This window comes from Hemiscyllium ocellatum, chromosome 14 (genome assembly GCF_020745735.1).
Source record: "Hemiscyllium ocellatum isolate sHemOce1 chromosome 14, sHemOce1.pat.X.cur, whole genome shotgun sequence".
In the NCBI taxonomy this organism is placed as follows: Eukaryota; Metazoa; Chordata; class Chondrichthyes; order Orectolobiformes; family Hemiscylliidae; genus Hemiscyllium; species Hemiscyllium ocellatum.
Genome location: NC_083414.1, coordinates 73,180,685 through 73,207,050, shown reverse-complemented (window position 1 = coordinate 73,207,050; position 26,366 = coordinate 73,180,685). Strand labels below are relative to the sequence as shown.

Genomic DNA, 26,366 nt, shown 5'->3' with positions numbered 1-26,366 from the left:
CAGCTGCCGTGTCCAGGGGTCTAGTGCTACAGAAGTGGACCATCAGCTTGGGATTGCAATGAGGGAAAGATCTCTGCCAGAGCCATCAGGTACCCTCAGCATTAAAACCCGTGCTGTACAAGCCACGCTTTGTTCCCTCCCCATCAAGATCTGGCCAGTTAACTGCAAATGAGTCCAGCAACTCCACTTCCACAGGCGAACTGATCCAGCACCAGAAATACAACAAGGCTGTCTTTACCCCAGGAAAAACAAGGACTTTGATTTGGATGAAATTGAACTTTAACACATTCCCACAGCTGACAAACATACTGAGTTGATGTAATTATGAGTAAAATTGATTGTGTTTGAACTTTCCATACATGAAATATTTTCAAGGAAACCATATTGTACAAACATTTTTAGTAATGTATATATGAATTTACATCAACACAAAAAACAGGGAGAAGACTTTCAGTATCCATTTGTAGTGAAATTAAACACTTCCTTGACAGTTTTAATTTTGTAACAATAAACACAGAAGAAAAATGTGTTCACTTCTGGCAACATTCTAACAAACTCCTTCCATCAAAAAACTAAGCTGCCCCTGTACATTTCGCATGATGTCATTTACCTTCAAAGGCCTAACCTTAAATCAGTTTATTGGACAATGAAAGGAGCACTCTTTGAACTGTATACCCAAGGCATAGCTACTGCCATTCCACAGCTGCCCCTCCACAGAGTCCCTCTATTCAATGAGCTCTGATAAAAGGAAATCACAAGAATAACAATAAAACCTAAACCTTCAGTCTCACATATTTACATTTGCACATATTTGTGCTGAGCGCAATCTGCTTCATGTGGGTCCAATTAAAACCTGATTGTCATCTTAGAAAGCAAATGTTGGTCATCACAATATTATTGGGCTGACATCCTCTCAACCTCTAGATCTCCTTGCATACAAGGTCAAAAAAAAATAATTCTTATAATCCTTCTTAACATTGTGAACATAATGCTCAACACTTTAGTCGGGGGAGGGGCAGGGGCAGGGCAAGGCAAACACTTTTCCGTAAATGAGGTCAGGTGGTGTTGCCATTGGAAAATTATTGCAGTCAGTAACAAAATCAGTGTTTCAGATACATTATTGACACTATTCCCCTCAAACACTCAGTAACAGCTGCAGCATAGTGTTAGGTATAGTGCAAAATGCCGTCTACTCTTTAGAAACTGAAATTAAAGAAACAGTCTCCATTAAACACTCTGGATAGGTGCAGCACAGGCTTAGATAACCTTTTGCACTTAAAGTAAACCTCCCCACACTGTCCACATCCCAAACACTCCCAGGACAGGGAAAGCAGGAGATTAGATACAGAGCAAAGGTTCATCTCCACTCTCCCCATCAAACACTCCCAGGACAGGGATAGCACAGAGTTAGATACTGAGTAAAGTTCTCTCTACACTGTCCCTCTCAAATACTCCCAGAGATAGTCTGGAATAGGCCAATCCCAGAGTCAAATTCCCTATGCACTGTTCAATCAATTATACCCTAATCCAAAAGTCCTGCTGCATCAGCCTGAGATATTTAATGTCTACTGAAATCCAATTGGAATCAGATTGACTAGTTAAAAATATGATTCCACTTGGTAATATTCTTAGTACAAAAATCAGGTCAGCAGCAAGTATCAGGAGGAGTTTTCTTATTTTGTACTTATGTTGTATGATCTTCTGCTGTGCTACTCTGCTAGATGATGCTCAGTGTCAGAAGTATGCAACCAAAAAATTGACCCCATAATTAAATAGTGGCGGTTGTTATAAACTTGCTTTCTCTGAAAAGTGGGTTGTGATCGTCCAAAGCTTATTTCATTCACTGAAAAGAGACTATTACCCCAATGGTCTGACCCAAACCACTGGTATGCTGCGGGGAATATCATCATCTGTCAGATGGACTCATGTAATGTTTAGGTACAACTACAACATCATTACAAAGCTACCCTTCAGCACAGACTGCAAGACCATCAAACACTACATAAATGAAAAGATCATGTTAGGCCTGTGACGTTCTATGATCTATGTGTATGTTTGATGTGAAATGGAAAATCATTCTAGGCATCATTTAATAATCAAGCTTCAAACCTGCTAATTAAATTTACTGAAAATATAAATTCTATCTTCACTGCACACACATTTCTTTGTTTCTCAACTGATCTAAACATGGGGCCTTGTTTGTAGGATAATGTTTTGAAAATATTTTAGTAATTCTTCTTATATACTGTAGGTAGGTTTCAAATTGGGTGGATGTGATCTTATTTTGGTTCACGTGGAATGTTTTAATTTATCTTTGAGGTAACTGGATTAAATTGGCAAACCACAACAGAAATGCACACCATGAGAGGTGGGGGAGTGTTGTAAATCTATTCTGGTTCTGTAATATACTTCAAATCAATGGGAGGAATATTGCTCCCCAAAGTCGAAGCTCTTTAGCAGCCCCAAAACACGTACCAATCACACACTTGGCTGCAGCTGATGTATGCAGTTATAGTCCAATGAGATTTTCCAACATGTCTCTTGGAAAACCATCTACTCAAGGGAGGCAGCAGGAGTTGGAAATGGGAGCAAACTCTTAATACAGTTGGGGATAATGAATGAACCAGTATCACTCATCTGTATCATATACCATGGGGGGTAGGATTGTAGTTAAAGAACTGGTCACATCATAAATGTGTCACCCATGAGAGTTTTTAGTTAATATCCACATTTCTTACATCATGTACAGTCCTCAATAGTTTCATTTTCTGTTCACTCAAGAACTGAATGCTAGCACTGCAGATTAAGGGAGTGACTATTTCAGGTACTTGTATGTTCAGTGTTCTAAATGATGGTATTGGTCTTCATGACACCACAATACAACCAGCCTGGACTGGAAGGTCAGCGTGAAATAGACCAAGGTACAACAGATGATGCCACTAACATTAGTAGCAGCTGTAAAGTTCTTCAGCTCGATATTTCCATACCCCAGGAATGGCATGTGGTGATCAGACACTGGGTTCATCTATTGGGCGACGACAGTATGGGCAGCAATTGTGCTGGAGAACAAGCAGCTCATAGTCTTCACTGTGAAACATCTGTTGGTGAAGGAGAACTGTGTTAACATAGCACTAAGCAAAGTTAGCTCTGCCAGGTAAGAGTCAAGGAAACTACTAAATCTGGAGAAATCCAAGATACATCTGTGAGCAAACATGAATGTAGCCATCAGAAATATTAAAGAGTGTGAATGAACAGAGACAGGGGGATTCAGGCATCTAATTCCCTGACAGTACAAGAGCTAGTGGATATTTTTGGGAGTTACATAAGTCAAGGCATAAAGCACAAAGGTGGAGAGACAGTTGATATTGGAGAAAATAAGCTGACGGTTTATTCTACATGAGTATGAAGTAATATACATTTACAGCAGACTACAGTGAGGTCCCAAATGATTTGCTATAGTCCAAGGGGATCGGAGTCATTGAGGTTTGCTTATATTTGTCTGGAGACAGTGAAGATGAGGCCAGGAAGACGAGGCCAGGAAGACTGAACAAAATAGAAAATCAGGTCTACAGTTGGCTCTGCTGTAACAGTAGTTCCACTATCCGTTGTGTTATGAAAAAATTGTGTAATAGCAGCACCATTTAAACTAATGGGACCAGAATCGTATTATAACCAATACATGCTTTAAAAGTTTATGCTTCAGAAACAGTGTCCCCAATGCTTCAATCATGTTATAGCAAATTTGCATTAACGAATTGTGTGTTAAAGTAGAACGACCTTAGGCAAGAACTTTCAAAAGCTGATTGGGGGCAGACGTTCACAAGTAAAGGGACAGCTGGAAAATGGGAAGCCTTCAGAAATGAGATAACAAGAATCCAGAGAAAGTATATTCCTGTCAGGGTGAAAGAGAAGGCTGGTAGGTATAGGGAATGCTGGATGACTAAAGAAATTGAGGGTTCCGTTAAGAAAAAGAAGGAAGCATATGTCAGGTAAAGACAGGATAGATCGAGTGAATCCTTAGAAGAGTATAAAGGAAGTAGGAGTATACTTAAGAGGGAAATCAGGAGGGCAAAATGGGGACGTGAGATAGCTTTGGCAAACAGAATTAAGGAGAATCCAAAGGGTTTTTACAAATATGTTAAAGATAAACAGGTAACTAGGGAGAGAATAGGGCCCCTCAAAGATCAGCAAGGCAGCCTTTGTGTGGAGCCACAGAAAATGGGGGAGATACTAAATGAATATTTTGCATCAGTATTTACTGTGGAAAAGGATATGGAAGATATAGACTGTAGGGAAATAGATGGTGACATCTTGCAAAACGTCCAGATTACAGAGGAGGAAGTGCTGGATGTCTTGAAACGGTTAAAGTGGATAAATCCCCAGGACCTGATCAGGTGTACCTGAGAACTCTGTGGGAAGCTGGATATTTGTATCATCGATAGTCACTGGAAGTTGGCAAATGTGGTGCCACTGTTTAAGAAGGGCAGTAAAGACAAGCCAGGGAACTATAGACCGGTGAGCCTGACCTTGGTAGTGGGCACGTTGTTGGAGGGAATCCTGAGGGACAGGATATACATATATTTGGAAAGGCAAGGACTGATTCGGGATAGTCAACATGGCTTTGTGCGTGGGAAATCATATCTCACAAACTTGATTGAGTTTTTTGAAGAAGTAACAAAGAAGATTGATGAGGGCAGAGCAGTAGATGTGATCTTTATAGACTTCAGTGAGGCGTTCAACAAGGTTCCCCATGGGAGACTGATTAGCAACGTTAGATCTCATGGAATACAGGGAGAACTAGCCATTTGGATACAGAACTGGCTCAAAGGTAGAAGACAGAGGTTGGTGGTGGAGGGTTGTTTTTCAGACTGGAGGCCTGTGACAAGTGGAGTGCCACAAGGATCAGTGCTGGGCTCCCTACCTTTTGTCATTTACATAAATGATTTGGATGTGGGCACAAGAGGTACAGTTAGTAAGTTTGCAGACGACACCAAAATTGGAGGTGTAGTGGACAGCGAAGAGGGTTACCTCAGATTACAACAGGATCGGGACCAGATGGGCCAATGGGCTGAGAAGTAGCAGATGGAGTTTAATTTAGATAAATGTGAGGTGCTGCATTTTGGGAAAGCAAATCTAAGCAGGACTTATACACTTAATGGTAAGGTCCTAGGGAGTGTTGCTGAACAAAGAGACTTTGGAGTGCAGGTTCATAGCTCCTTGAACGTGGAGTCGCAGGTAGATAGGATAGTGAAGAAGGCGTTTGGTATGCTTTCCTTTATTGGTCAGAGTATTGAGTATAGGAGTTGGGAGGTCATGTTGCGGCTGTACAGGAATTGGTCAGGCCGCTGTTGGAATATTGCATGCAATTCTGGTCTCCTTCCCATCGGAAAGATGTTGTGAAACTTGAAAGGGTTCAGAAAAGACTTACAAGGATGTTGCCAAGATTGGAGGATCTGCGCTACAGGGAGAGGTTGAACAGGCTGGGGCTGTTTTCCCTGGAACGTCGGAGGCTGAGGGGTGACCTTGTGGAGGTTTACAAAATTATGAGGGGCATGGATAGGATATATAGACAAGGTCTTTTCCCTGGGATCGGGGAGTCCAGAAGTAGAGGGCATAGGTTTAGGGTGAAAGGGGAAAGATATAAAAGAGACCCAAGAGGCAATTTTTTCACGCAGAGGGTGGTATGCGTATGGAATGATCTGCAAGAGGAAGTGGTGGAGGCTGGTACGATTGCAACATTTAAGAGGCATTTGGATGGGTATATGAATAGGAAGGGTTTGGAGGGATATGGGCCAGGTGCTGGCAGGTGGGACTAGATTTGGTTGGGATATCTGGTTGGCATGGACAGGTTGGACCGAAGGGTCTGTTTCCATGCTGTACATCTCTATTACTCTATGACTCTATGAACTGTAGTGCAAATCTGGCATTAGATCAGAACCATTCCTGTTCCTATCAGGTGGGTGTCATTAAAATCAGTGTTTAAGAAGTTAGATTTTATAAATTTAGCTGTAAGCTATTTGGGGAACATCTTGTATTTCTTAGAGCTGAAGCAGAATGATGCAATGGATTTTGGGCGTGAGAGTTATAAGCATGTGATTAGAGGTGCATTTTCCAGTAAGTGAGGTATAGGAAACATGGGAGGAGAGAAAGGAAAGATGAGAAGCCCAAGGGAAGAGGGTGTGAATATAAAAGCTGATGTACAGGTAGAACAGGAGGGAATTGAAATCTTAGGAGAATTGTCAATAGGAGCTGATTAACTGGGAAATAACTGGGAATAAAGAGTCACTCAGGGCACAGAATAGCAGAGGAGAGAGGGAATCTCTGGAAGAAACTTGATTAAGACTTGAGGAGACAGAGAGTGGAGAACAGGATTGTAAAGGAGTGTATAATGACGTTCTCACCTGGAAACATGTCGGGCACATTGTGATGGAGACATCAGGTAACAGTGATCGATAGTAGTGCCACTTTAATGGCTTTGGCCAGCGTTTAATCAGAACATCCCTCCTGCTCATTGACTGCAGAACCTCCCTGTTCACAACCACAGGAACAAAATCTGAGCCACCTTGCTGCAAAAAATGAAGGGAACAGAAGTTTGTCATCATTGGACTGGTCTGCAGATTATTTTTGCAAGACTTAGAAGTAATGCTTATTTGATTTCCAGACTGTGACTGCCCCAGTTCTGCAATCTGTAGAAAAGTGCTATGGGAGAAGGTAAGCAGAATGCGGAAATCACTGTCAAACATTGCAGCAGTGTGTATTATCTACAAGATGCACTGCAGAAATTTACCAAATTTCCTCAGACAGCACCTTCCAAACCCATATCCACTATCATCTAGAAGGACAAGGGCAGCAGATACATACCACCACCTTCAAGTTCCCCTCCGGAAATATACTGCTATTCCTTCACTGTCACTGGGTCAAAACTCTGGAATTTTCTCCCTAATGGTATTGTGAGTAATCCACAGCAGGTGAACTGCAGCAGTTCAAGAAGGCAGCTCACCACCACCTTCCCTGGGGCAACCAGCGACAGGCAAGAAATGCTGGCCCGCCAGCAACCCCACATCCCACAAATGAATTTTTTTTTTATAAACAGGCAAAGGTGTAAGGAGATTTGATATTGTAAGTGTACAAAGTTATGACCCGTTTCAGAAAGACAAACAGAAGCTGTTCCAATAAACAAGTGGTACAAGGACTCAGGTATAGCTTTACAGTTGTGGGACATAGCTGCAGGGGTGCAAGGAAGAACAATTTTACACAGCAGACAACAATTACTCAGAACTCACTGCCTAATGGAGGGTGGTAATAGAGATTGCAGAGCAGTAAGACTGACTGGATTGCTCTACAGAAAGTCAAAAATTGACTTGATACAGCAAATGGCCTCCTTCTGTGCTGTAAAAACTATTCAGTCAGTAGTTTTAAAATGAATGACAACAATTACACCTTACTGAGTTGGTAACACCATCAAATCTACAGGCAATCATAAATTAAGACTGCGGTTTTATATTAGATTTTTAGATTTCATTTTCATCACGTGTATTCAAGTACAGGAGTACAGTGAAAAGTGCATAATTTTGCCACATATGGCACCATATTAGGTACCAAAGTACTTAGGTACAAAAAAAGCTTAGGTACACAGTAGTAAGAGAAATGAGAGTTAAAAAGTCAAGCACTATTTCATCGAAAAATAAAGAAATAGATCATAGCTCACAATAAAGTGTTTTGTAGTTTAAACTAGGAAAATAAAGGAATAAGCTAAAAGTTCAAAGTTCTTTGATGAATCCTCTGCTTATCTTGTTCTGCTGTCTGTTCTCAAAGCCTCCAAGAAGCTGTTCTCAGTGCTGTTGAAACTGCTGCCACTCCGATCTTAGGAATATACCCAGGAAGGATCTACTCATATGCCAAGGCAAGACACCAAGAGACTGACTGACATACCATCAATAGACCAGCTGAGTGATGCCAAGCCACAGACAGACAGGATCCTGGACTCGTCACAAGCCACCGGGAGACAGGGCCTAGGCCCACCGAAAGATCAAAGTGAGGGAGAAAAGAGAAAGAAACAGAAGGTGTGGAGGAACTCCAGTTGGAGGATCCTATTCCAGAATCTTGACTGAAAGATTAAAGTTTTGGCTAAATTCCAAATTGATGTTTTAATAAAAAGGACAGCGCACTCGAGAAGTATACTTACCCTGCGGCTGCAAGGATACAATTCGTCATTCACCATACTATTGAAGACTGAACTTTGCTTTTGTTTCCTACACATGCTGCACATTCTCTGACTAGTGAAAACTGCTCTTACAATCTTATTCTTGCTCAACTGCTTGGAAATATGCTACTTTGAATTCAGTCTGTGACACATCCTTCACAATAGGTTCAATAAACTAGACAGTGAAGCTGCAGACTCTGATCTGTTTCCTCTCACTCTCAGTGGGGAAGCTCCTTCTCTTGTAAGATAACACACTGAGGTGGGGAACCTGACAAATGCTGAAATTGCATGCAGTCTTCAGAAATGTCACAACGAGATGGTTGATCCAATCAAACTGTCTTTCTAAAACAGTGTTGACTATCATTTATGACATATTTTCATGTCGATGTCCCAGAGCTTTGCACCTAGTGATGGATTCTATTATTTTGATTATTGCTAATGTAAGACTAATAGGTTTGATCTTTTTGAAAATACCATATTGGTATCAAAGAGTTTTCACTTGTCCTCATAGACATACATTTTCATTCCACCCACTGTGTAACACTAAGCTGTAGTGCCAGGACTCGAGTATCTGAGCTATATCGGAGCACATTTGGTAGACAGGGCAGCAGAACTGCCATGATGTACATTTGTATCCTCAACATATGCTGCGCTTAAAGAGTTTTCAATATTTTTATAAACCCAGCAACAGATACTTACAAAGTTAAATTTTCCACAGAAAATTGCCACCAACAACAACCCTTGCAACAGACCGAGAAGTTCATGAAATGTGCTGAAAGGAGTTGTGCCGATAGGAGACTGACACTCCACGTGAAGCCTGGATGGCATTTAGTTTAATTCTACACTGGCACAATTCTCAAGAGATGAAAAATCAGTCAAAAAGCACTTTGCATAATTTTTCATATCTGTTTGAAAACAAGTAGTGCCCAAGCAAACATTGGTTATACAATATCTAATATAAATAGGAGGGATCACTCAATCTTTACAACCTGCTGCAACAGTTAAGTTGATTATCATTATTGTTACTTCAACTTCATTGATACATTTAATGCTCTCATCCAATTACAATATACACATTTAGTTTCAGAAGTTTCAATCAACATCCAGCATCCAAAGGCTCCTAGGGAACAGTTTCTGATCACGATCCCCATCAGTATTAGAATTTAAATAAAATGGATGGAAGCTAAGTAACATAAAAATAAACTGTAAAGGCTTCTATAACAAAGTGAAAAAGAAAAGATTAGCAAAGACAAATCTGGGTTCATTACATGCAGAGACAGAAGAATTTATAACAGAAAATTTGCAAACAGCAGAGAATTAAATAATTGCTTAGCACCTGTCTTCATGGAGGAGAATGAGAAATCTCCACAAAATACAGATCCAAGAGACAAGTGAGAATGAGGAAATGAAAGAAATTAACATCTGTAAAAAAGTAGGAACTGGAAAAATTAATGGGACTGATAAATCCTTGGAGCCATTGAACAACACGAGGCTTCAAAGAGCTGGCTTTAGAGATAGTGGATGGATCGGTGGTTACCTGAAATGGAGGTTTCATATTAGAAGGTTGCAAATGTAAGCCCACAATTTAAGAAGGAGGAAATGAATAAAAACAGGGGATTACAGATCTGTCAGCCTGACATCAGTAGTAGGGAAAATACTAAAAACTTTCATAAAGGATGCGATTTTTGGATACTTCAAAAATAATGATCTGACTATGAAGACACAACAGAGATTCAAGATTAGAGCATGTTAGTAATCCACTGTAAAGAAACCAGCCTATAGGAACACAGGCTGGTGACTCTCGGGTTGGTGGCCTGTGACTGGTGCAGTACTGCAAGAATGTTGAATTGTTACAGCGTAGGAGGATTCTTGACTCATTGTGTCTGCTCTGGATGGCACAAAACAGGTTTGAATATGAGTTGTGAGGAGGACGCAAAGAGGCTTCAAGCGGATTTACACTGGCCAAGTGGGCAAGAACACAATCGATTAAACATAAAGTGGTTAAGTGTGAGGCCATCCAGTTTGTCGGGCAGAATGAAAGTGCAGAGTATTCAGAAGCTTTCACGTCCAAAGGAACCTTGGTGTTGATAAGCCACTGAAAGTTAGCTTGCAGGTTCAGTGCAGAAGCAAAGGACTCTTTGTTTCAACTGTATATAACCTAGGTGAAACTGAACCTAGAGTATGTTGTGCATACTGGTTCCTTTTCCAAAGGGAGGGGGGAGACTCATTGAGGAATGTAGCAGTGGTTCACCAATCTGATTCCTGGGATGGTGGGACTATCCTGTAAGGACAGTTTGAGGGGACTAGATCTGTGGATTTTAGAAGAATGAAAGGTGCTCTCAGAAAACTTCTCTGAAATCCCCAACCATCAATCTAACCCCATGACACTGGGCACCTTCCTACCAACACTGTTCTTTATACACCCCTACCTGGGCAGAACAGGAATGGAAGGAATGTGAGCAATGTTGGGGCTCAGACGAACAGAGCTTGGGCGTGGAGTCTGGGTTTGTTGGGGAGGGGTAGTGTCTGAATGTGACTAGGGAATGAACAGTCTAAGGAGATGAGTGGTCAATTTCACTGTTGGTGGACAACTTGACACTCTCCTTGATTTAAAGGGCTAAACTGAGCTAACTTTACTAATGTTGTGAACAGTAGTAGAAAACAGGAGGACTGTCCACACAATCTCTGATTTGTGCTGAAGCAACAGGTCCAGTGTAAATCAGCCATTCAGGTCAGATCTCACTGTTATTGTGATGGGAAGATTTGGGTTGTAATTTTAAAACATTGAATCACAGGTTTCTATTGTCTCATCTAAATTATTGAAGTGGTGAAAAGGACACTGCACAGTTTTCTGCGGTCCACGACTAGTCACTTCTTTGACAAAGATTATTCCAACATTCTGTTTCCAAACATTTCCGACTCATGTGGCACAGTTGCTCCAGTTTTGTTGTCTTTCATGACTTCTTTTGTGCAGAATCTTGCATATCCACATAGGTATCATCTATAGACAATTCCTAACCTATGCCACTGGCTTCTGGAAGTCAGACATAACCTATCGTTAAGAGATCTATTCTGGCTTTGAGGCCAAGCCAAGTACTCATTCACCTTCCATTGTACTAATGATGTTATTTCTTCCCAACTACTAACATGAAATTGACAGATCTTCCCATCTGTCATTAAAAAAGTGAACACTGCAAGTCTCCAATGCAACGGCATAATTCCTGAATCAAGAGAACTTTGGAAGATAATGAACAGCACCCCTGCAATTACCTCAGCTGCATCCTTTAACACTTAGAGCAAATCCACAAGACCTTTTGGAGATTTGTCTCATCACTTTCACTAGCATCTTTTTTTTTAATAAAGAAAAATTTTAATAAATTCAGTTACATCTTTCCTTGGATTTATTTTTAGTTTCCCAAAGTTATTTTGCCCTCTTCCTCCATTGTAAAGTCATATGGAAATTGTTGTCTTGTTGTGTGTGAATTTAACAACATAAAATTACCTCAAAGCTCAGTTTTGCAGTGAATGGGTCTGTCTCAATCTTGGTCACACTGTCATCAAGCTGTAGAGTTTGTGTATCTACAAAAATGGTAAAGAAATACTTCAAGGTTTATTGGAAAATACAACAAGTTCAAAAATACAAGTGATTTAGTTCAGCAGCCTCCACAAGTATCCACTCTCTTTATCACTAACACTCAGTATCAGCAGTATGAAATATTGACAAGACGCACTGCAGAGTATCACCAAAGATCCTTAGACAGTACCTTCCAAATCCATGATTACATCTAGAAGGACAAGAGTGGCAGATACATGGAAACACTATTACTTGCAAGTTCCCCTCCAAACCACTCATCATCCAGATATGGGAATATATTTCTATTCCTTCACAGTCACTCTAAAATGGGTACTGCCAAAAGCCCGAAATTCTCCCCCTAACAGCATTGTGGGTCAATCTACAGCACATGGACTGCAGTGATTACTCTTCTCAAGGATAACTAGAGATAGGCAATAAAGGCTGGCTGCTCAACAATGTCCACATCCCACAAGTAAATAAAAATCTATCAGTCACAGCACCGGGATGTGGTTTAACATCTTATCCAAAAGTTGACCCCTCAATAGTGCAGCACTCACTTACTACTTAGTGCTGCACTAAGTAAATCAACCAGGATCATGTACTTAACTCTCTGGAGTACAGCTTGAACCAGCATCTTCTGGTCTAGATATGAGACAGCTCCAACTGAGCCAATGTCCTCTTTGCTACTATGAATGACCTTTGATTACATGCACCTAAAAAGAATTCACTGGATGTGAGCTGCAATGGGCTGGAGCTTGCATTTGCAGAAGTTGTAGTTGTGAGTCTTGTTGTCAATGTAACCGGTTGAAGGTAAACTGCATATAAGCCAATTCATGTTTATGACAACAGCAAAACTTTCCTGGCATCTGCAACTGTGTTTTGAAAATCTCCAATGACAGTGATCACAATGTCTTTTGCCATGATTAATTGTGCCAATGAGCCCAACAGCATCAATAGACTGCATTACAATTACTGCCACATGCCTAGGTGGCATAGAGTTGGATTTGCACCAGCGGAAGGCACAACACACATTGGCAAATGCCAATTTTTCTTATTAGCAACACAGGTTTTTAAAACTCCAAAAGTAAGAAATTAAGTCAATAGCACACTTATAATTTCTCTTCTTCTTCCACTAAAAAGTTACCTGATCCTCATGCTCTGGACAACATATACACATAACCAACATAATCCTCGTTCTAACTGAAGTTGCATAATTCAGAGGGGCACATGATGTACAGAGGTGACTTTCCCACTCATTTTTTTGGTTTGATCTTGTCATTGTCCTACTGCAGTGTAATCAGGTGGGTGGCCACATTCTGTTATGGGATACATTAGTGTTTCAATGTGCCACTCTATTCACATTGCTAGTAATACAATAAAATGGGTACCGCCAATATTCTTTTCCTGCCATCCATCGTTTTTCAGTTCTATGCTGGGCACTTCACGATCAATTAGGGCCACTGCTTCTTCATCCGTGATCCCTTCTTCCAAATAGAACTGAACAAGCGGCAGCACCTCTAAAAACACAGTAAAAGAGAGCTCATAAGATGAAAGCCCTGTGGAACTCAGCGTGCAGCTCATCTGATTCAAATCTTTCTGAATTTAGATCTAAATCTGGTAATTGCTTGTGAAGTTCAGTTTAATAAAGAATAATGACTTCCCTGCTCTATCCTTAAATAATATTTTACCAAGCCAAATAAAATCAGAATTTTTTAATATTATAGGCCTTTTGAAACAAGTAGTTTAATGAAAGACTGCATCGTTGTAACTATTCTTACTCTTTTCCTAACTTTCGCCTTCCCTTCTGTCTAGCAGGGTTTCAGAATATTATTTAATTGTCATTCTTCCTTTCTATTTCTGGATTGCGATTGTTTGAATAAGATCCTGCATTTACTACAGCTTGCCTCAGAGCCTTCAGAGAAGGATGAGAATAGGATTTCATCATCTACCCAAACTCCAATCCTGGTTTATGCATGTGCTTGGCTTTGGAGAACAAAGGAAGTGGGGGATGTGGGGAAGACTTCCAATGTCTGCTTCTCAACAAACATAACAAGCTGACAAAATCTAGGGCAATAAAATAATCATACATCCTCAGAAGACAACCAACAGAAACATATGAGAAATGCAGCACAAGGAGCCCATAGGCCAATTATGTTTGGGTCAACTTTTGTTCAGTCACTCCATTTCAATATTAATCCCATTATTCCAACTTCTTCTGCTAAATTTGTATTAAACTAAACTAATCCCAATATCCTGATCATTCTCCTGTTTCAACCTTTTTTGTGGGATTTTCTTTCAGAAGAGGCAAGAAGCTCTGCCTTATGTATTCCAATGGTTGAATATTTCATGTTCCAAAACCAGTTTTTGTAAAGAAATTCTTCATTAGCTCTTTTTTCTCTTTTACTGACAATTATAAGTGAAAGCTAACATCACAACTCTCTTGAAGTGGACCTTCACAATTTTAAAACAAGCTACAACTTTTTTTCTTATTATTCATGGGACATGTATGCTACTGGCTATTATTATCATAATTGCCCAAGAGCCAACGGCATTGCCATTGGGTCTGGAGGCCAGATGTAAGGATGGTAAATTTCCTTCCAGAAAGGACATTAGTGAACCAACTGGATTTTATTTTAACAACAAATCAACATGGTTGCCATTAAGCCCGCTTTTTATTGAATTCAAATAATACCATTCGCCATGGTGGGATTTGAATCTATGCCCTTAGAACATTGGTCCTGGATTCTACACTATTAATCCAGGAATATTATTCTCTAGAACACGCCTCCCAAAAATCTGTTCGCACAGCCTTCTCTGTTGCTGTGGTAACAGTCCCTCATAAGTATACCCATAATCATAGGTCTTAATCATTTACGTCATACTCACTATGGCTTTAATATTCTTCCCTTAATCGGACTCCCAATACTCTAACTGCCTTGATCCACATTTCACATAAATTTATCCTTGTTTTTACCTTTGTCTTCTGTGTCCTTACTTATGTAACCTAAATGCAGGCAGCCTTTTTACATGGCTATATCTACCTGCCATCTATTTTGAACCCTAGGTCTCTGTACATTCGCATCTTTCGAATGTCTGTAAATTCAGGTACACATTCCTCCCAAAATACATTGTATCTGTTTTCTACTACACTGCATCTACCACTGTTTATCCAAGCTAAGTTGTGCCAATTGAAGTACACACATACATACATTAAATTATGTATGATAGGATCCTTATGTTATCATGGGATTTTAATAAACCAAATTTCTCATGGGCTCCACAACTGGCCTCTACATTCCTGGATCAGAGAAAGGTGAAAAAAACCTTTCCTGTTCCTAAGCAATGGTCTCATTCATGTGTGTATGGACCATGGGCAAGGCCAAGACCTGATGTGGTTGTGAATGGTAGCTATCATGTGACAGGATGATCAAAGTCTCAGCACTGTCCCCAATTCACACATGATGGGTTAAGCAGGTCACCCCAATTGCTGTGTAAATGCCATTTAAGAAAGGCAATCATTCTAAATGACCATGACATGTTTTCCGTTCCTCAAGCACAGCCTCTTCTGAATGATACACTAAGGTCATTCAGTTCAATCACAAAATGAAATAGCTCAAAGAGAGGTACAAATCCCCAGCAAGGGAAAGATATATTGTATATAGAGTTGAGAATGTTCATATAATCTAGGTTACTCCAGGACACAGGCGCATGCTGGATCAATGCTTGGCAGCAGACTACATCTGTACGCAAAATGTTGAATTGTATGTGAACTTTATAACACAAAGTGATTTCTCTCTAGAATGGATGTTTCAAGTGTGGATTTTGCCTTAAGATGTATGTTCAAAATATGCGCCGAAAGACATTCACAAACAAATCCCAGATACATATATGTCAGACTCTTCAAATGGTCAAGCAGATCTGCTAGAAACAATGTTAGATCTCCTTATGTTCTTAAAAGATCTGTATCCTAGCAACTAACAGGATCTGACACTTTACAATAAGTCTAAGGTCAATTACATGAAGGGCTCCTGATTCAGCAGAACTTTGCAATAACACAAGGATACAAGATTCCTTACAAAATAATGTAATGCAAATTCTAAAACAAGAAGGCTAAGACTGAATGTAAATTATAGTTAAGATCTGAGATCCATCAAGTCCTCACTTTTGGAAATACAGACTTGGACAGAGATGAATTCGGCGAAAATGAAATTGTTGTTTAATTTTTAAAGTTGTTGGAATAATTATTTTGAAAATGAGAGAGGAACTAAGTTCTTAAGATCAATTACACAAGAATCCATCTGATTAATCACCTCCAACAGGGGTAAAATGGGAATGAAAAACTAAATGTACATTCATGCTTGGAAGAGACTTCACTTCAGCATTTCTTTACCAGTGTGAAACTAAAATAGTTTGGCTAAAAGCATTAAAATTAGCCAATGTTATGATCATCTTCATTATTCTGTAAATGATAGACTGGGAAAAATAAAATCACAGTTTAAGCATAAAAAGGGAAAACCCAATGTCAATGTAACCTGGATTAAAGTCTTTAATCTGTGATGATCCGGTTAACAGTTTATCTTCGGTTGATAGTGGATATATTGAATAAGATTATGTTTCACTATATTGTTCCTTACATTAAAAGAAAACCAGTCCAGGAGGTGTAAGTTGCAGCAATAAATTGGGTAAAAAAACAAGATACTTCAAACGATAAACTTGCATTTACATGTCACCTTTCAAATCCTCAATGTATCAAAACACTTACAAACAATGCTATTATGTAATCACAGCTAATAATACAAAGTGCAGGTGCTAAATTTTGGACAGCACGGTGGCACAGTGGTTAGCACTGCTGCCTCACAGCGCCTGAGACCTGGGTTCAATTCCCGACTCAGGCGACTGACTGTGGAGTTTGCACTTTCTCGCCCGTGTCTGCGTGGGTTTCCTTCGGGTGCTCCAGTTTCCTCCCACAGTCCAAAGATGTGCGGGTCAGGTGAATTGGCCATGCTAAATTGCCTGTAGTGTTAGGTAAGTAGGGTAAATGGAGGGGTTTGGGTGGGTTGTGCTTCAGCGGGTCGGTGTGGACTTGTTGGGCCGAAGGGCCTGTTTCCACACTGTAAGTAATCTAATCTAATAATCGACTGTCTGTGTGGAGTTTGCACATTCTCCCCGTGTCTGCGTGGGTTTCCTCCAGGTGCTCCGGTTTCCTCCCACAGTCCAAAAATGTGCAGGTTAGGTGAATTGGCCATGCTAAATTGCCCGTGGTGTTAGGTGAAGGGGTAAGTGTAGGGGAATGGGACTGGGTGGGTTGCGCTTCGGCGGGTCGGTGTGGACTTGTTGGGCCGAAGGGCCTGTTTCTACACTGTAATCTAATCTAAATTGTGCCATGCAAGGAAACAAGCACCAGCCACAAAATCAAAACACTTCTTGTCATATTTCAAATAATACCATGGGATTTTCAGTTCACATGACAGGTGACTAGAGCCACAGTTTAACATTTCTGTTTGCGGATGTTGATTAACTTATTATTACCATTCAAGAATATTCCCTCAGTACTGCTGTGAAATATAAGCCTGGATCATGCATTGTATTTCTGGAGTGGACTATAACTCCAGAAACACTTGACTCAGAGATTAATGAGTTCCAACTCATACAAGCTGACATTATCGTTGAATCAATAAAACTGAAGAAACAGTCAAAACTGTAAAAGATTCATTAGGATGTGGGTAGAATAAAAATTTACAAATATATGAACAGCTCATCTTGCAGGTCAAAATAAATGAGATAAAATGGCTGAGCTAGTGAGTAATGGAGTCTGAGACCAGGAAGATCTCAGGGTCTGTGGCCAGTCTGTTCTGATCTTAAGCATAATCATCACAAATTAACTCGGGTCCTATTAGTTAAAGATCATTAAAGATTGGTTGAGCAGTCCCTACTTGTGCAGAGATTCTGAAAGTACAATGGGCTTTGGATGTGAAGCTGGGCAACTCACTGTGTAGGCTCACAAATGAATGGTCACTTGGGTAAGGTATGGGACAGTGCGTACATTGATTAAGAGCCAATACTTTTGGATTGGGAATGGCAAGGAGAGATAAAAAGGACAGAAGAAGCAAGGAGAAATAAAAAACCAATGACCATTGGTCAACCCAAGCACTAAAAAGCTTAATAGGCAGTGTACTATATTACGTTACAAAGCCTCTTTGGAGCAAGGCAGCTTTCCATAGGCTATTAATTCAGTAAGTAAACACGTATGAAGTCAATAGGACAGGTCATCCAACCTGAATCTGAAATGTTAACTCAGTTTTGTCTGGCTTCACCGAGTTTACTTATGATTTACAGATAATTCTGATACTTGTCATTACTAAATTCATTTCCCAACTCATTACAAAGCTCACCTGCCCAAATTTCCAGCACACAACAACTTCAGAGCTGTTTACTATAACAAGGAGCTCCAATATTTCAGGACTTACATGGCATGCTTGATGCATTGCAACATATGCAGTAACTATGCATGACTAGAAACTGTAGTTTTGGTTACCTTATTTAGGAAAGGATGTATCTTCATTGGAGGAGGTTTACTAGATTAATACTTGGATACCTTATGAAGACATGTTGTACAGGCTGGGCTTATTTGCACTAGAGTTTTGAAGATGAAGGATCACTTGTTTGAAGGTTCAAGATCCTGAAAGGTCTTGACAAGATAGAATATTAAAAAGTGTGTCCTCTTCGGGGTCAACTCATTCCCAGGAGGCATGGTTTTAAAATTAGAGATCACCCTTTCAGGCCAGAGATGAGGATTTTTTTCTCTCTCAGAGTTCACAACTTTGAAACTTGGCCTCTGAAGGTAGTATTGGCAGTGTCATTTTGAATTGTTTCAAAAAAACTTGGATAGATTCTTGTTAGGCAAGGGAATTAAAGGTTATTGGGGATAGATGACAATGTGGAATTCTAAACAGAAACAGATTAACCATGATTCTACTGAATGGAGAAGGTGTGAGGGACCAAATCGTCTACTTCTGCTCCTGCTTTGGATGTAGAAGAAAGCAGCTCAACAAGGGGTGTAACCTATTTGGCAGAAGTGTTTCCAAAGAGAGGCGCCAGTTAGAACCATAAATAATCAGCGGAGCTTTTTTCTACCATATTTCATGCTTCCCCGTTGCCTGTGTACTCCTTACCCCTTTAGCTAGTCTCACACATACATTATTTCTCAAATATGGCTACTATATCTTCTCCTTATGCTGAACAGTGTCACATTTTGATATCTCAATCAATACAAATCTGTAAGCTCACATTCCTATGACCCACTCCTCTCTATTTCCTCTGCTTCTTTGCAAATGTTGTTGATGTGTAGCATCAATTTTCCACTAATACTGTAGAGTTATTACAGCTATTTCCTCCTTTGCTTGTGTTTCCAGGAGGAACGTTGCTCCAACAATCTTTGCTGGTCAGTTGTCAGACAAGCTTCTATCAAAATTCAGGGGTGTTTTTGGTTAGGCAAAAGTGAGGACTGCACATGCTGGAGTTTACAGTCAAGATTAGAATGGTACTGGAAATGCACAGAGGTCAGGCAGCATCCGAGGAGCAGGAAAATCGACATTTTGGGCAGGAGCCCTTCATCAGGATTCCTGATGAAGGGCTCCTACCCGAAACATCGATTTTCCTGCTCCTCAGATGCTGCCCAACCTGCTGTTTTTTGATTGCCAGCTCTGTGGAGTTGTATCATCTTCCTTGAAGCTGTTGATCAGTTTTTCTAACATTTTACTTTGCTATATGTGCAAACACCAGCCATTTCTTCTTCCACTTAACACTTGCTGATGGGGCATATTTCTAGGTGGAACTGTGTTTGATTATAAACGGTCCACAGTGAAAGAAAAAATAAATAAACTAACTGCAACAAGACTTCAAAGTAATAAGTGTAAGCAAAGTATGCTAGCATCAGCAGAGAATAAACTCACCATAAGAGGAAGCAGAGAATACAAAAGGCTGTCGACAGTTAATGCATACGTTTCCCTGGTTATTGAGCAATGGATTATTAGTTGAACACCTGTAGCACATCGGTACAAAGTCCTGTATACACATATAGCAGACGGTTATACAAAACATATACACACAAAGTGATGAGAGTTTGCAAGGTAAAAATAAATGATACAAGAATATTAATAATGTTGAACAACAGTTCTTAAACACAACTCGGCTAATGGGCAATTAGAACTTATTTTGATTTGTCAGGCAAGAGAACACTTCCTGTCTATCTCACCAACCCACTTTTCCACAAGATTGCTATGGTACAGTAACACCGAAAACTACTTGTTTAGAAAGGTCTGTTTCATCCTTTTCAAAATCCATTCACATTTCTTATTTCACCTCCAGTGACAGCTTTATCTGAAATCTTAACGTCATGAACTTTAGTCAGAGAACATGGTTATGAAATAACAAAATATATGTTCATAAAAATGAGATCACCCTTTATAGCGAAGCAGAAATTGCAATATACTCTCAGGGATGTTAAAGACAAGAAGCATGCAAAAGAAAGAAACAAAGGAATGATCACTTGATAGCAGGGAACTAAAGTATCTCTGGAAAGAAGAAACATTCTGTTGAAGCCTTCTGTCTTGTACTCATTGGTATGTGTTAATATGAAGGAGAATTGCAAGGATACCAAATTTCAAAGGGAACAACAACGTATACTACATGAGAAATAGGTGCTTGTGACTGGTCAGCAGCTTAACACTGATTGGTCAAGATATTGCCAAGGAGAATGCTGAAGGAAACGATTGTACCTCATGCTTTTCTTTAATTCAAGAAAGATGGCTGTAGGCCGTGGTAGCAGTATTTGAGTACACAGAACACCCAGCAAATGAGCCACATTGCTACAGTGACAGCTACAAGATCAGTGATTCAAATCTGGTTATCCAAACACCAGATAAACTGCAATGATATCCTTTAATTCTTATTAAATAAGTAAACTCACACAATGGGTTGTTCAGCTAGGTGCTATATTGGGGCAGTATATTTTAGACAACTTACCAGCTCTGCATGGTGGTTTTTTTCCCAACACCCCAAGTGATTTCAGACCCCACCAATGTGCGTGACCCAAAAACCAGTAAGATCCAAAAGTCAGCGGAGACTTGTTCCCAAGGTTGTTGGTTTTGATACTCTGTACCTGCAACCTTAAATTGGTTATTGGTGTAATATGTAGCACATCGAAGATTGGCCAGCACACCCTAAACAATCAGGATCATATTATTTAACATTAGACATGATGCTCTAGGTTGCACAAGTACAGTCACTATTCTACTTATTATGAAAAGCTGAAGGAATGTGCTGTTTGATACCCTATGACCTGCAAAATCAGCACGTCACCAGCATTACATTACCATTCTGCATTATTTATGTGGGATAGACTGTCATTTTGGTTTGACACAGGACCCTGTTGGTAGAGAATACCACTGGAGTTATTATCACATAGTCGTATCACCTGAAGCTGTTAGTCGGTTTGCTGAGCTGGTTGATTTTTTTGCGAACGTTTAATCCCCCGATGGGTGCCATCTTCAATGCTATGCAGCCTCCAGATGAAGTGTTCTGTTGTGACCTGCCCAGTTCTGTCTGTCAAGGAGCATGGTTCTATTTCAACATGTTTGTTTATGCAACCAGGATAAACACCAGGTTTCCAGGAATTCCCAAGATTGTCTTTGTTTTGGGTGTCCCAGTATTGTAACGTTGCCCCAGTTGAATTAGTATCCTTCATTGTCAGTGTGTATTGATATGAGGGAGAACTGGCCATGTCGTTTTGGTGAAAGTTGATGCTCATGTATTCTGGTGGCTAGTTTCCTGCCTGTTTGTCCTGTCCAATGTTTCTCGCAGTTGCTGCATGATAACATCATCTATTTTGCAATTCTTGAGATATAAGACACACTGGGCATTGTTCAGGTCTGTAAGTGATGGCCCTAGGCTCACTTCTGAGTATGCAACAATTGTGACTGTGCCAAGAATTACACTAACAATCAATTAGTGTAGTCAGTCACGTTCAGCATGTGGCTCACTTATGATGCTAGAGGTTACATATATTCAAATGTAGGACCCTGATCTCTAAGTGGGAAGGAAGTACATAAAGTTTTGTGCCTTTTTAAAAATGAAACAAAAGTGCAGGGGCAATATTTCCCTGGTGCATTCATCATACCAATAGCTTATTGACTTGTCAATCATGTAACATAAATTGTTTTTTTTAAATTTGGCATCCTTACATCTGTCCTGATAAGTGTAAGTCAAAAAGCCTTGACAGCATGTCACTTTTCTCAGCAATAAACAAAAAAAGGAAAAGGAGGGAAAAATTATACTTATTCCACTCAGATGTCAGGTTTCTCCCCTTTCCTCGGTGGTCAGAAGTATTCTCAGTCCTTTTAGAGCTGCAAATACTTTTTGGAGCCATATACACTTTGTTAATTACACATCTCCCATTTCCTTTACACTGTTTCAATTTATTAATTCAATTATCTAAATATAGTTTGATCTACAGCCTGGATTTACCGATTCTATACTTCCAACTTCATCTTCTTCAAAGGAATTACAGTTTGAAGAAAGGCTGCACCAATTGGTGGCCTATCTCCTGTCCAGTGTGGCTCAGATCTGGCAGCATTGAATCAGTATATTTAACTGTAAATTTACATATACCAATGTAAAGAAGTTACTTTTCACTTATAATTCATTTATTAAAATTATTTATACTCCTTAAAATAATTTATTCACATACTTCTAATGTCTGTGCCTAGTGTAGCAGCTGGCACTTACAGAAAAATAGTCAATAAAATAATGGAATAATTCAACATAGACACTCAGTCCATTGTACTTATGCAGGTTATTTGAAAGTGGTATCCAATTGATCACATTCCCCCCTAACTCTTTTCCCATAATCAAACAAATCTTTCTCCAAGACCTTCCCATTCAAAATGTAGTATTGATTGATCACCCTTTCAGGCAATGTATTTCAGTGTATGACAAACACTGCTGAAGTATTGTTTTCACAGGTACTTGTGGTTTTTGTGCCAATCAAAATCCGTCCCTACTAACCTCTCTATCACTTTAGTAGTATGTTCTATTAATGCTATTGAAATCCTTCAAGATTTTGAATGCCTCCATTAAATCACCCCTTAATCTACCTGGCTTCAGAGCGAACAAAGCATCCCGCCTCCAAGAGTCTTTTTCTCATTCATGGGATGTGAATATCACTGGCTAGTCAGTAGTTATTGTCTAATCACTATTTTTTTCAAAACAAAGTTCAATTTTTAATACTTCAATCCACTTGCAGCCAGTAGCTGATGACGTTCCTCACCTCACTGTCATGGAATGGCTTAGATCGAATTGTCAGGCTACCCAGCTCAATGGACTTCTGGAACCTAGCAGGAATGCGAAGACCCTGTAGTTTGTCATAGGCATGCCGGGCCAGTTTGTATGCACCAAGCGCTTTACTTTGTTTGGCTAGAGCATATAAAGTATTACTGATAACAGTTAAGGAATCAAAAATACAGTCATTTCTCATGAGAAACTCTATGGAACTGAAGTTAGTCATGCTGCATAACATTAGTCATTAAAAAGTTAATACATCTGTATGAATGCACATTGTGATATTGAAAAATATACTAATAGTAACTTTCATGACATGTTCAGTACTAATATCATAGTGTGATTTCAACATAAACAAGAACTAATCACGTGATTCAGGGTGAGTTTGCCAGTTGGATACAAAATTGGCTTTATGGCAGAAGACAGTGAGTGATGGTAAAGGGTTACTTTTCAGACTGTAGTCCTGTGATCAATAGTGTTCCACAGAGATTGATACTGGGTCCACTTTTATTTGTCATTTATATAAATGATTTTGATGAGAATACAAGTTAGTAAGTTTGCAGTTGACACCATAATTGGTGATATAGTTAGCAGTGAAGAAGATTATAGGAGAAAGTGAGGTCTGCAGATGCTAGAGATCAGAGTCAAAAAGTGCAGTGCTGAAAAAGCACAGCCAGCCAGTCAGGCAGCATTTGAGCAGCACGAGAGTCAATGTTTCAAGCATGACCTCTTCATCAGGAATGGGGTGGTGCTCAAGCGACTGAGAGATAAATGGGAGGGGGGTGGGATGGGGATGTGTGGAGGTGGGGGGAGGGGAAGAAGGTAGAAGGCAAATGACCTGGGGGGTGCAGCGAGAGAGAGAACTTCTTCAAGGTGGGCATCCTTGGAAGAGGTTTCTCAGTAAGGTTATAATCAACTAGCAGAAAGTGAGGACTGCAATGCTGGAGATCAGAGTCATAAAGTGTGGTGCTGGAAAAGCATAGCCAGTCTCTTCTGCTCCTCAGATGCTGCCTGACCAGCTGTGCTTTTCCAACACCACACTTTTTGAGTCTGATGTCCAGCATCTGCAGTCCTTTTCAAATTTCACAACATCTTTCCACAAGAAAAGATTTACAAAGATGGTGCCAGGGTTGGAAGGTTTCAGCTATAGGGAGAGGCTGAACAGGCTGGGGCCATTTTCCCAGGAGCGTCGGAGGCTGAGGGATGATCTTACTGAGGTTTACAAAATCATGAGGGGCATGGATAGGGCTGGGGAAAGAGGACTATAGGATTCATGGACCAAATTACTTGGCTAGAGGTAAGGAACAAAAAGGATGCAACTACATTGCTTGATGATTCGGAGATGCTGGTGTTGGACTGGGGTGTACACAGTTAAAAATCTCACAACACCAAGTTACAGTCCAACAGGTTTAATTGGAAGCACACTAGCTTTCGGAATGACCCTCCTTCATCACCTGATGAAGGAGCGTCCCTCCAAAAGCTACTGTGCTTCCAATTAAACCTGTTGGACTATAACCTGGTGTTGTGCGATTTTTTAACGTTGCTTGATGTAAGCTACAGATTGCCAACCAGTGGGAAACATATGAAGGAACAATTTTTTAAGGAAATTACAGGGGTGAAAAATCCTCAGGTAGCTCTAAAGGGAGGGCAGGTTGTGGGAGGTGGACATGGATCAATATAGACTGGAACAGTAATAGTGTGAAGGGCAGTGAGAAGCAAAAGTTCCCATGCATGTTCAGGAGTATATTTCCAGTTTAATGAGAAAGGACAAAGTCAGAAGTCACATGACAGCAGGTTAGTCCAACAGAATTACTTAAAATTACAAGCTTTCTAAGCACTGCTCCTTCATCATTATATTTCCACAAGACAGCCTGCGCCGGTACCTCAACTTCACCTGACAAAGGAGCAGTGCTACAAACGTTTGTGATTTCAAATAAACCTTTTGGACAATCACCTGGTGGTTGTGACTTCTGACTTTGTCCATTCGAGTCCATATAGCACTGCTAGACCTAGTTCTTGCGAACGAAACCAGTCAAGTGGATCAAACGTTTCTGGGAGAACATATAGGGGACAGTGATCATTTATCAAACATTTAGGCTGACGATAGAAAGGAAAAGGAACAATCCAAAGTAAAAGTAATAAATTGGATGAAAGCTAACTTCTCAAGGCTTCTCAGTTCCAACCCTCAGACTCAGCACCGTCTTCGTGACCTGCAACCTTCTTCCCGACCTCTCCGCCCCTACTCCCTCTCTGGCCTATCATCCTCACCTTAACCTCCTTCCACCTATCGCATTCCCAATGCCCCTCCCCCAAGTCCCTCCTCCCTACCTTTTATCTATCCTCATTCCTGAGAAGGGCTTATGCCCGAAACGTTGATTCTCCTGCTCCTTGGATGTTACCTGACCTGCTGCGTTTTCCCAGCACTTTCTCTTCTCAAGGAAAGAACCTTGATCTAGTAACCTGGACACAGTAGAAGGCAAAGGTTGGTAGGAAAACTGGCAACCGAATAAACGAATACCTTAAAAGAGGAAATATTTTGGGGACAGTCAAGATTTAGTCAGTTAAGATAGGAGAAACAAATCCAAAGACTGCCAATGAAAGACACAGGCCATAGTAGAACAACCAATACATCTTAACACTGGCTACCGTCATATGAAACTTTGTCAGTCTGATGAAAGGTCACTGAACTATAACTTAAATGCTGTTTCTCCCTCCACATAAGCCTTACCTGTGCAATCTCACCAGCATTTTATGGTCTTTAGTGTTAGCCATATGAAACAGCTTGCTTGACAAAAGGATACACTTTGGAGATGCCTAAAGGGGTTTCCTTTGTAAGATTGTGAAGTAAAAATCGGGAGATATTGAAGAGTGCTTCGGGTAAATGGGAACTAAAAGGTTCATCCTGCAAAGAAGATAAAATGAGATAAATTTTGGCTTTATGTTCTTATTCATTATATTCCTAATAATACTCAGGGGTGAATGAGAAAATCAGAATAAATGTAAATTGCGGTAGTGATATGTAAGGCATTAAGATTGTCCAATTCAGTCCAGAATATTAGTTTTAAGCAGAATAAGCACTCACGTTTTATTCCGTCAGCTAACAGAATAGAGTCATAGAGATGTACAGCATGGTAACAGACCTTTCGGTCAAACCTGTCCACATGCCGATCACATACCCCAATCCAATCTAGTCCCACCTGCCAGCACCTGGCCCATATCTCTCCAAACCCTTTCTATTCATGTACCCATCCA

The 26,366-nt window shown here is 40.2% G+C and overlaps 1 protein-coding gene across 1 annotated transcript in view; it reads right to left on the bottom strand.

Moving 5' to 3' along the window:
* Positions 1–443: 443 nt before the first annotated feature.
* ift122 (intraflagellar transport 122 homolog (Chlamydomonas)) overlaps positions 444–26,366 on the bottom strand; it is a 136,539-nt gene continuing 110,616 nt past the window's right edge. The window contains exons 23-29 of the mRNA XM_060835790.1: positions 25,916–26,016; positions 23,104–23,269; positions 19,730–19,841; positions 13,166–13,294; positions 11,706–11,782; positions 6,402–6,566; positions 444–3,098 (exon numbers count right to left, since the gene is read on the bottom strand). Coding sequence (XP_060691773.1) covers positions 3,009–3,098; positions 6,402–6,566; positions 11,706–11,782; positions 13,166–13,294; positions 19,730–19,841; positions 23,104–23,269; positions 25,916–26,016 — 840 coding nt within the window. The 3' untranslated portion in view covers positions 444–3,008. The remainder of the gene's footprint in view (positions 3,099–6,401; positions 6,567–11,705; positions 11,783–13,165; positions 13,295–19,729; positions 19,842–23,103; positions 23,270–25,915; positions 26,017–26,366) is intronic.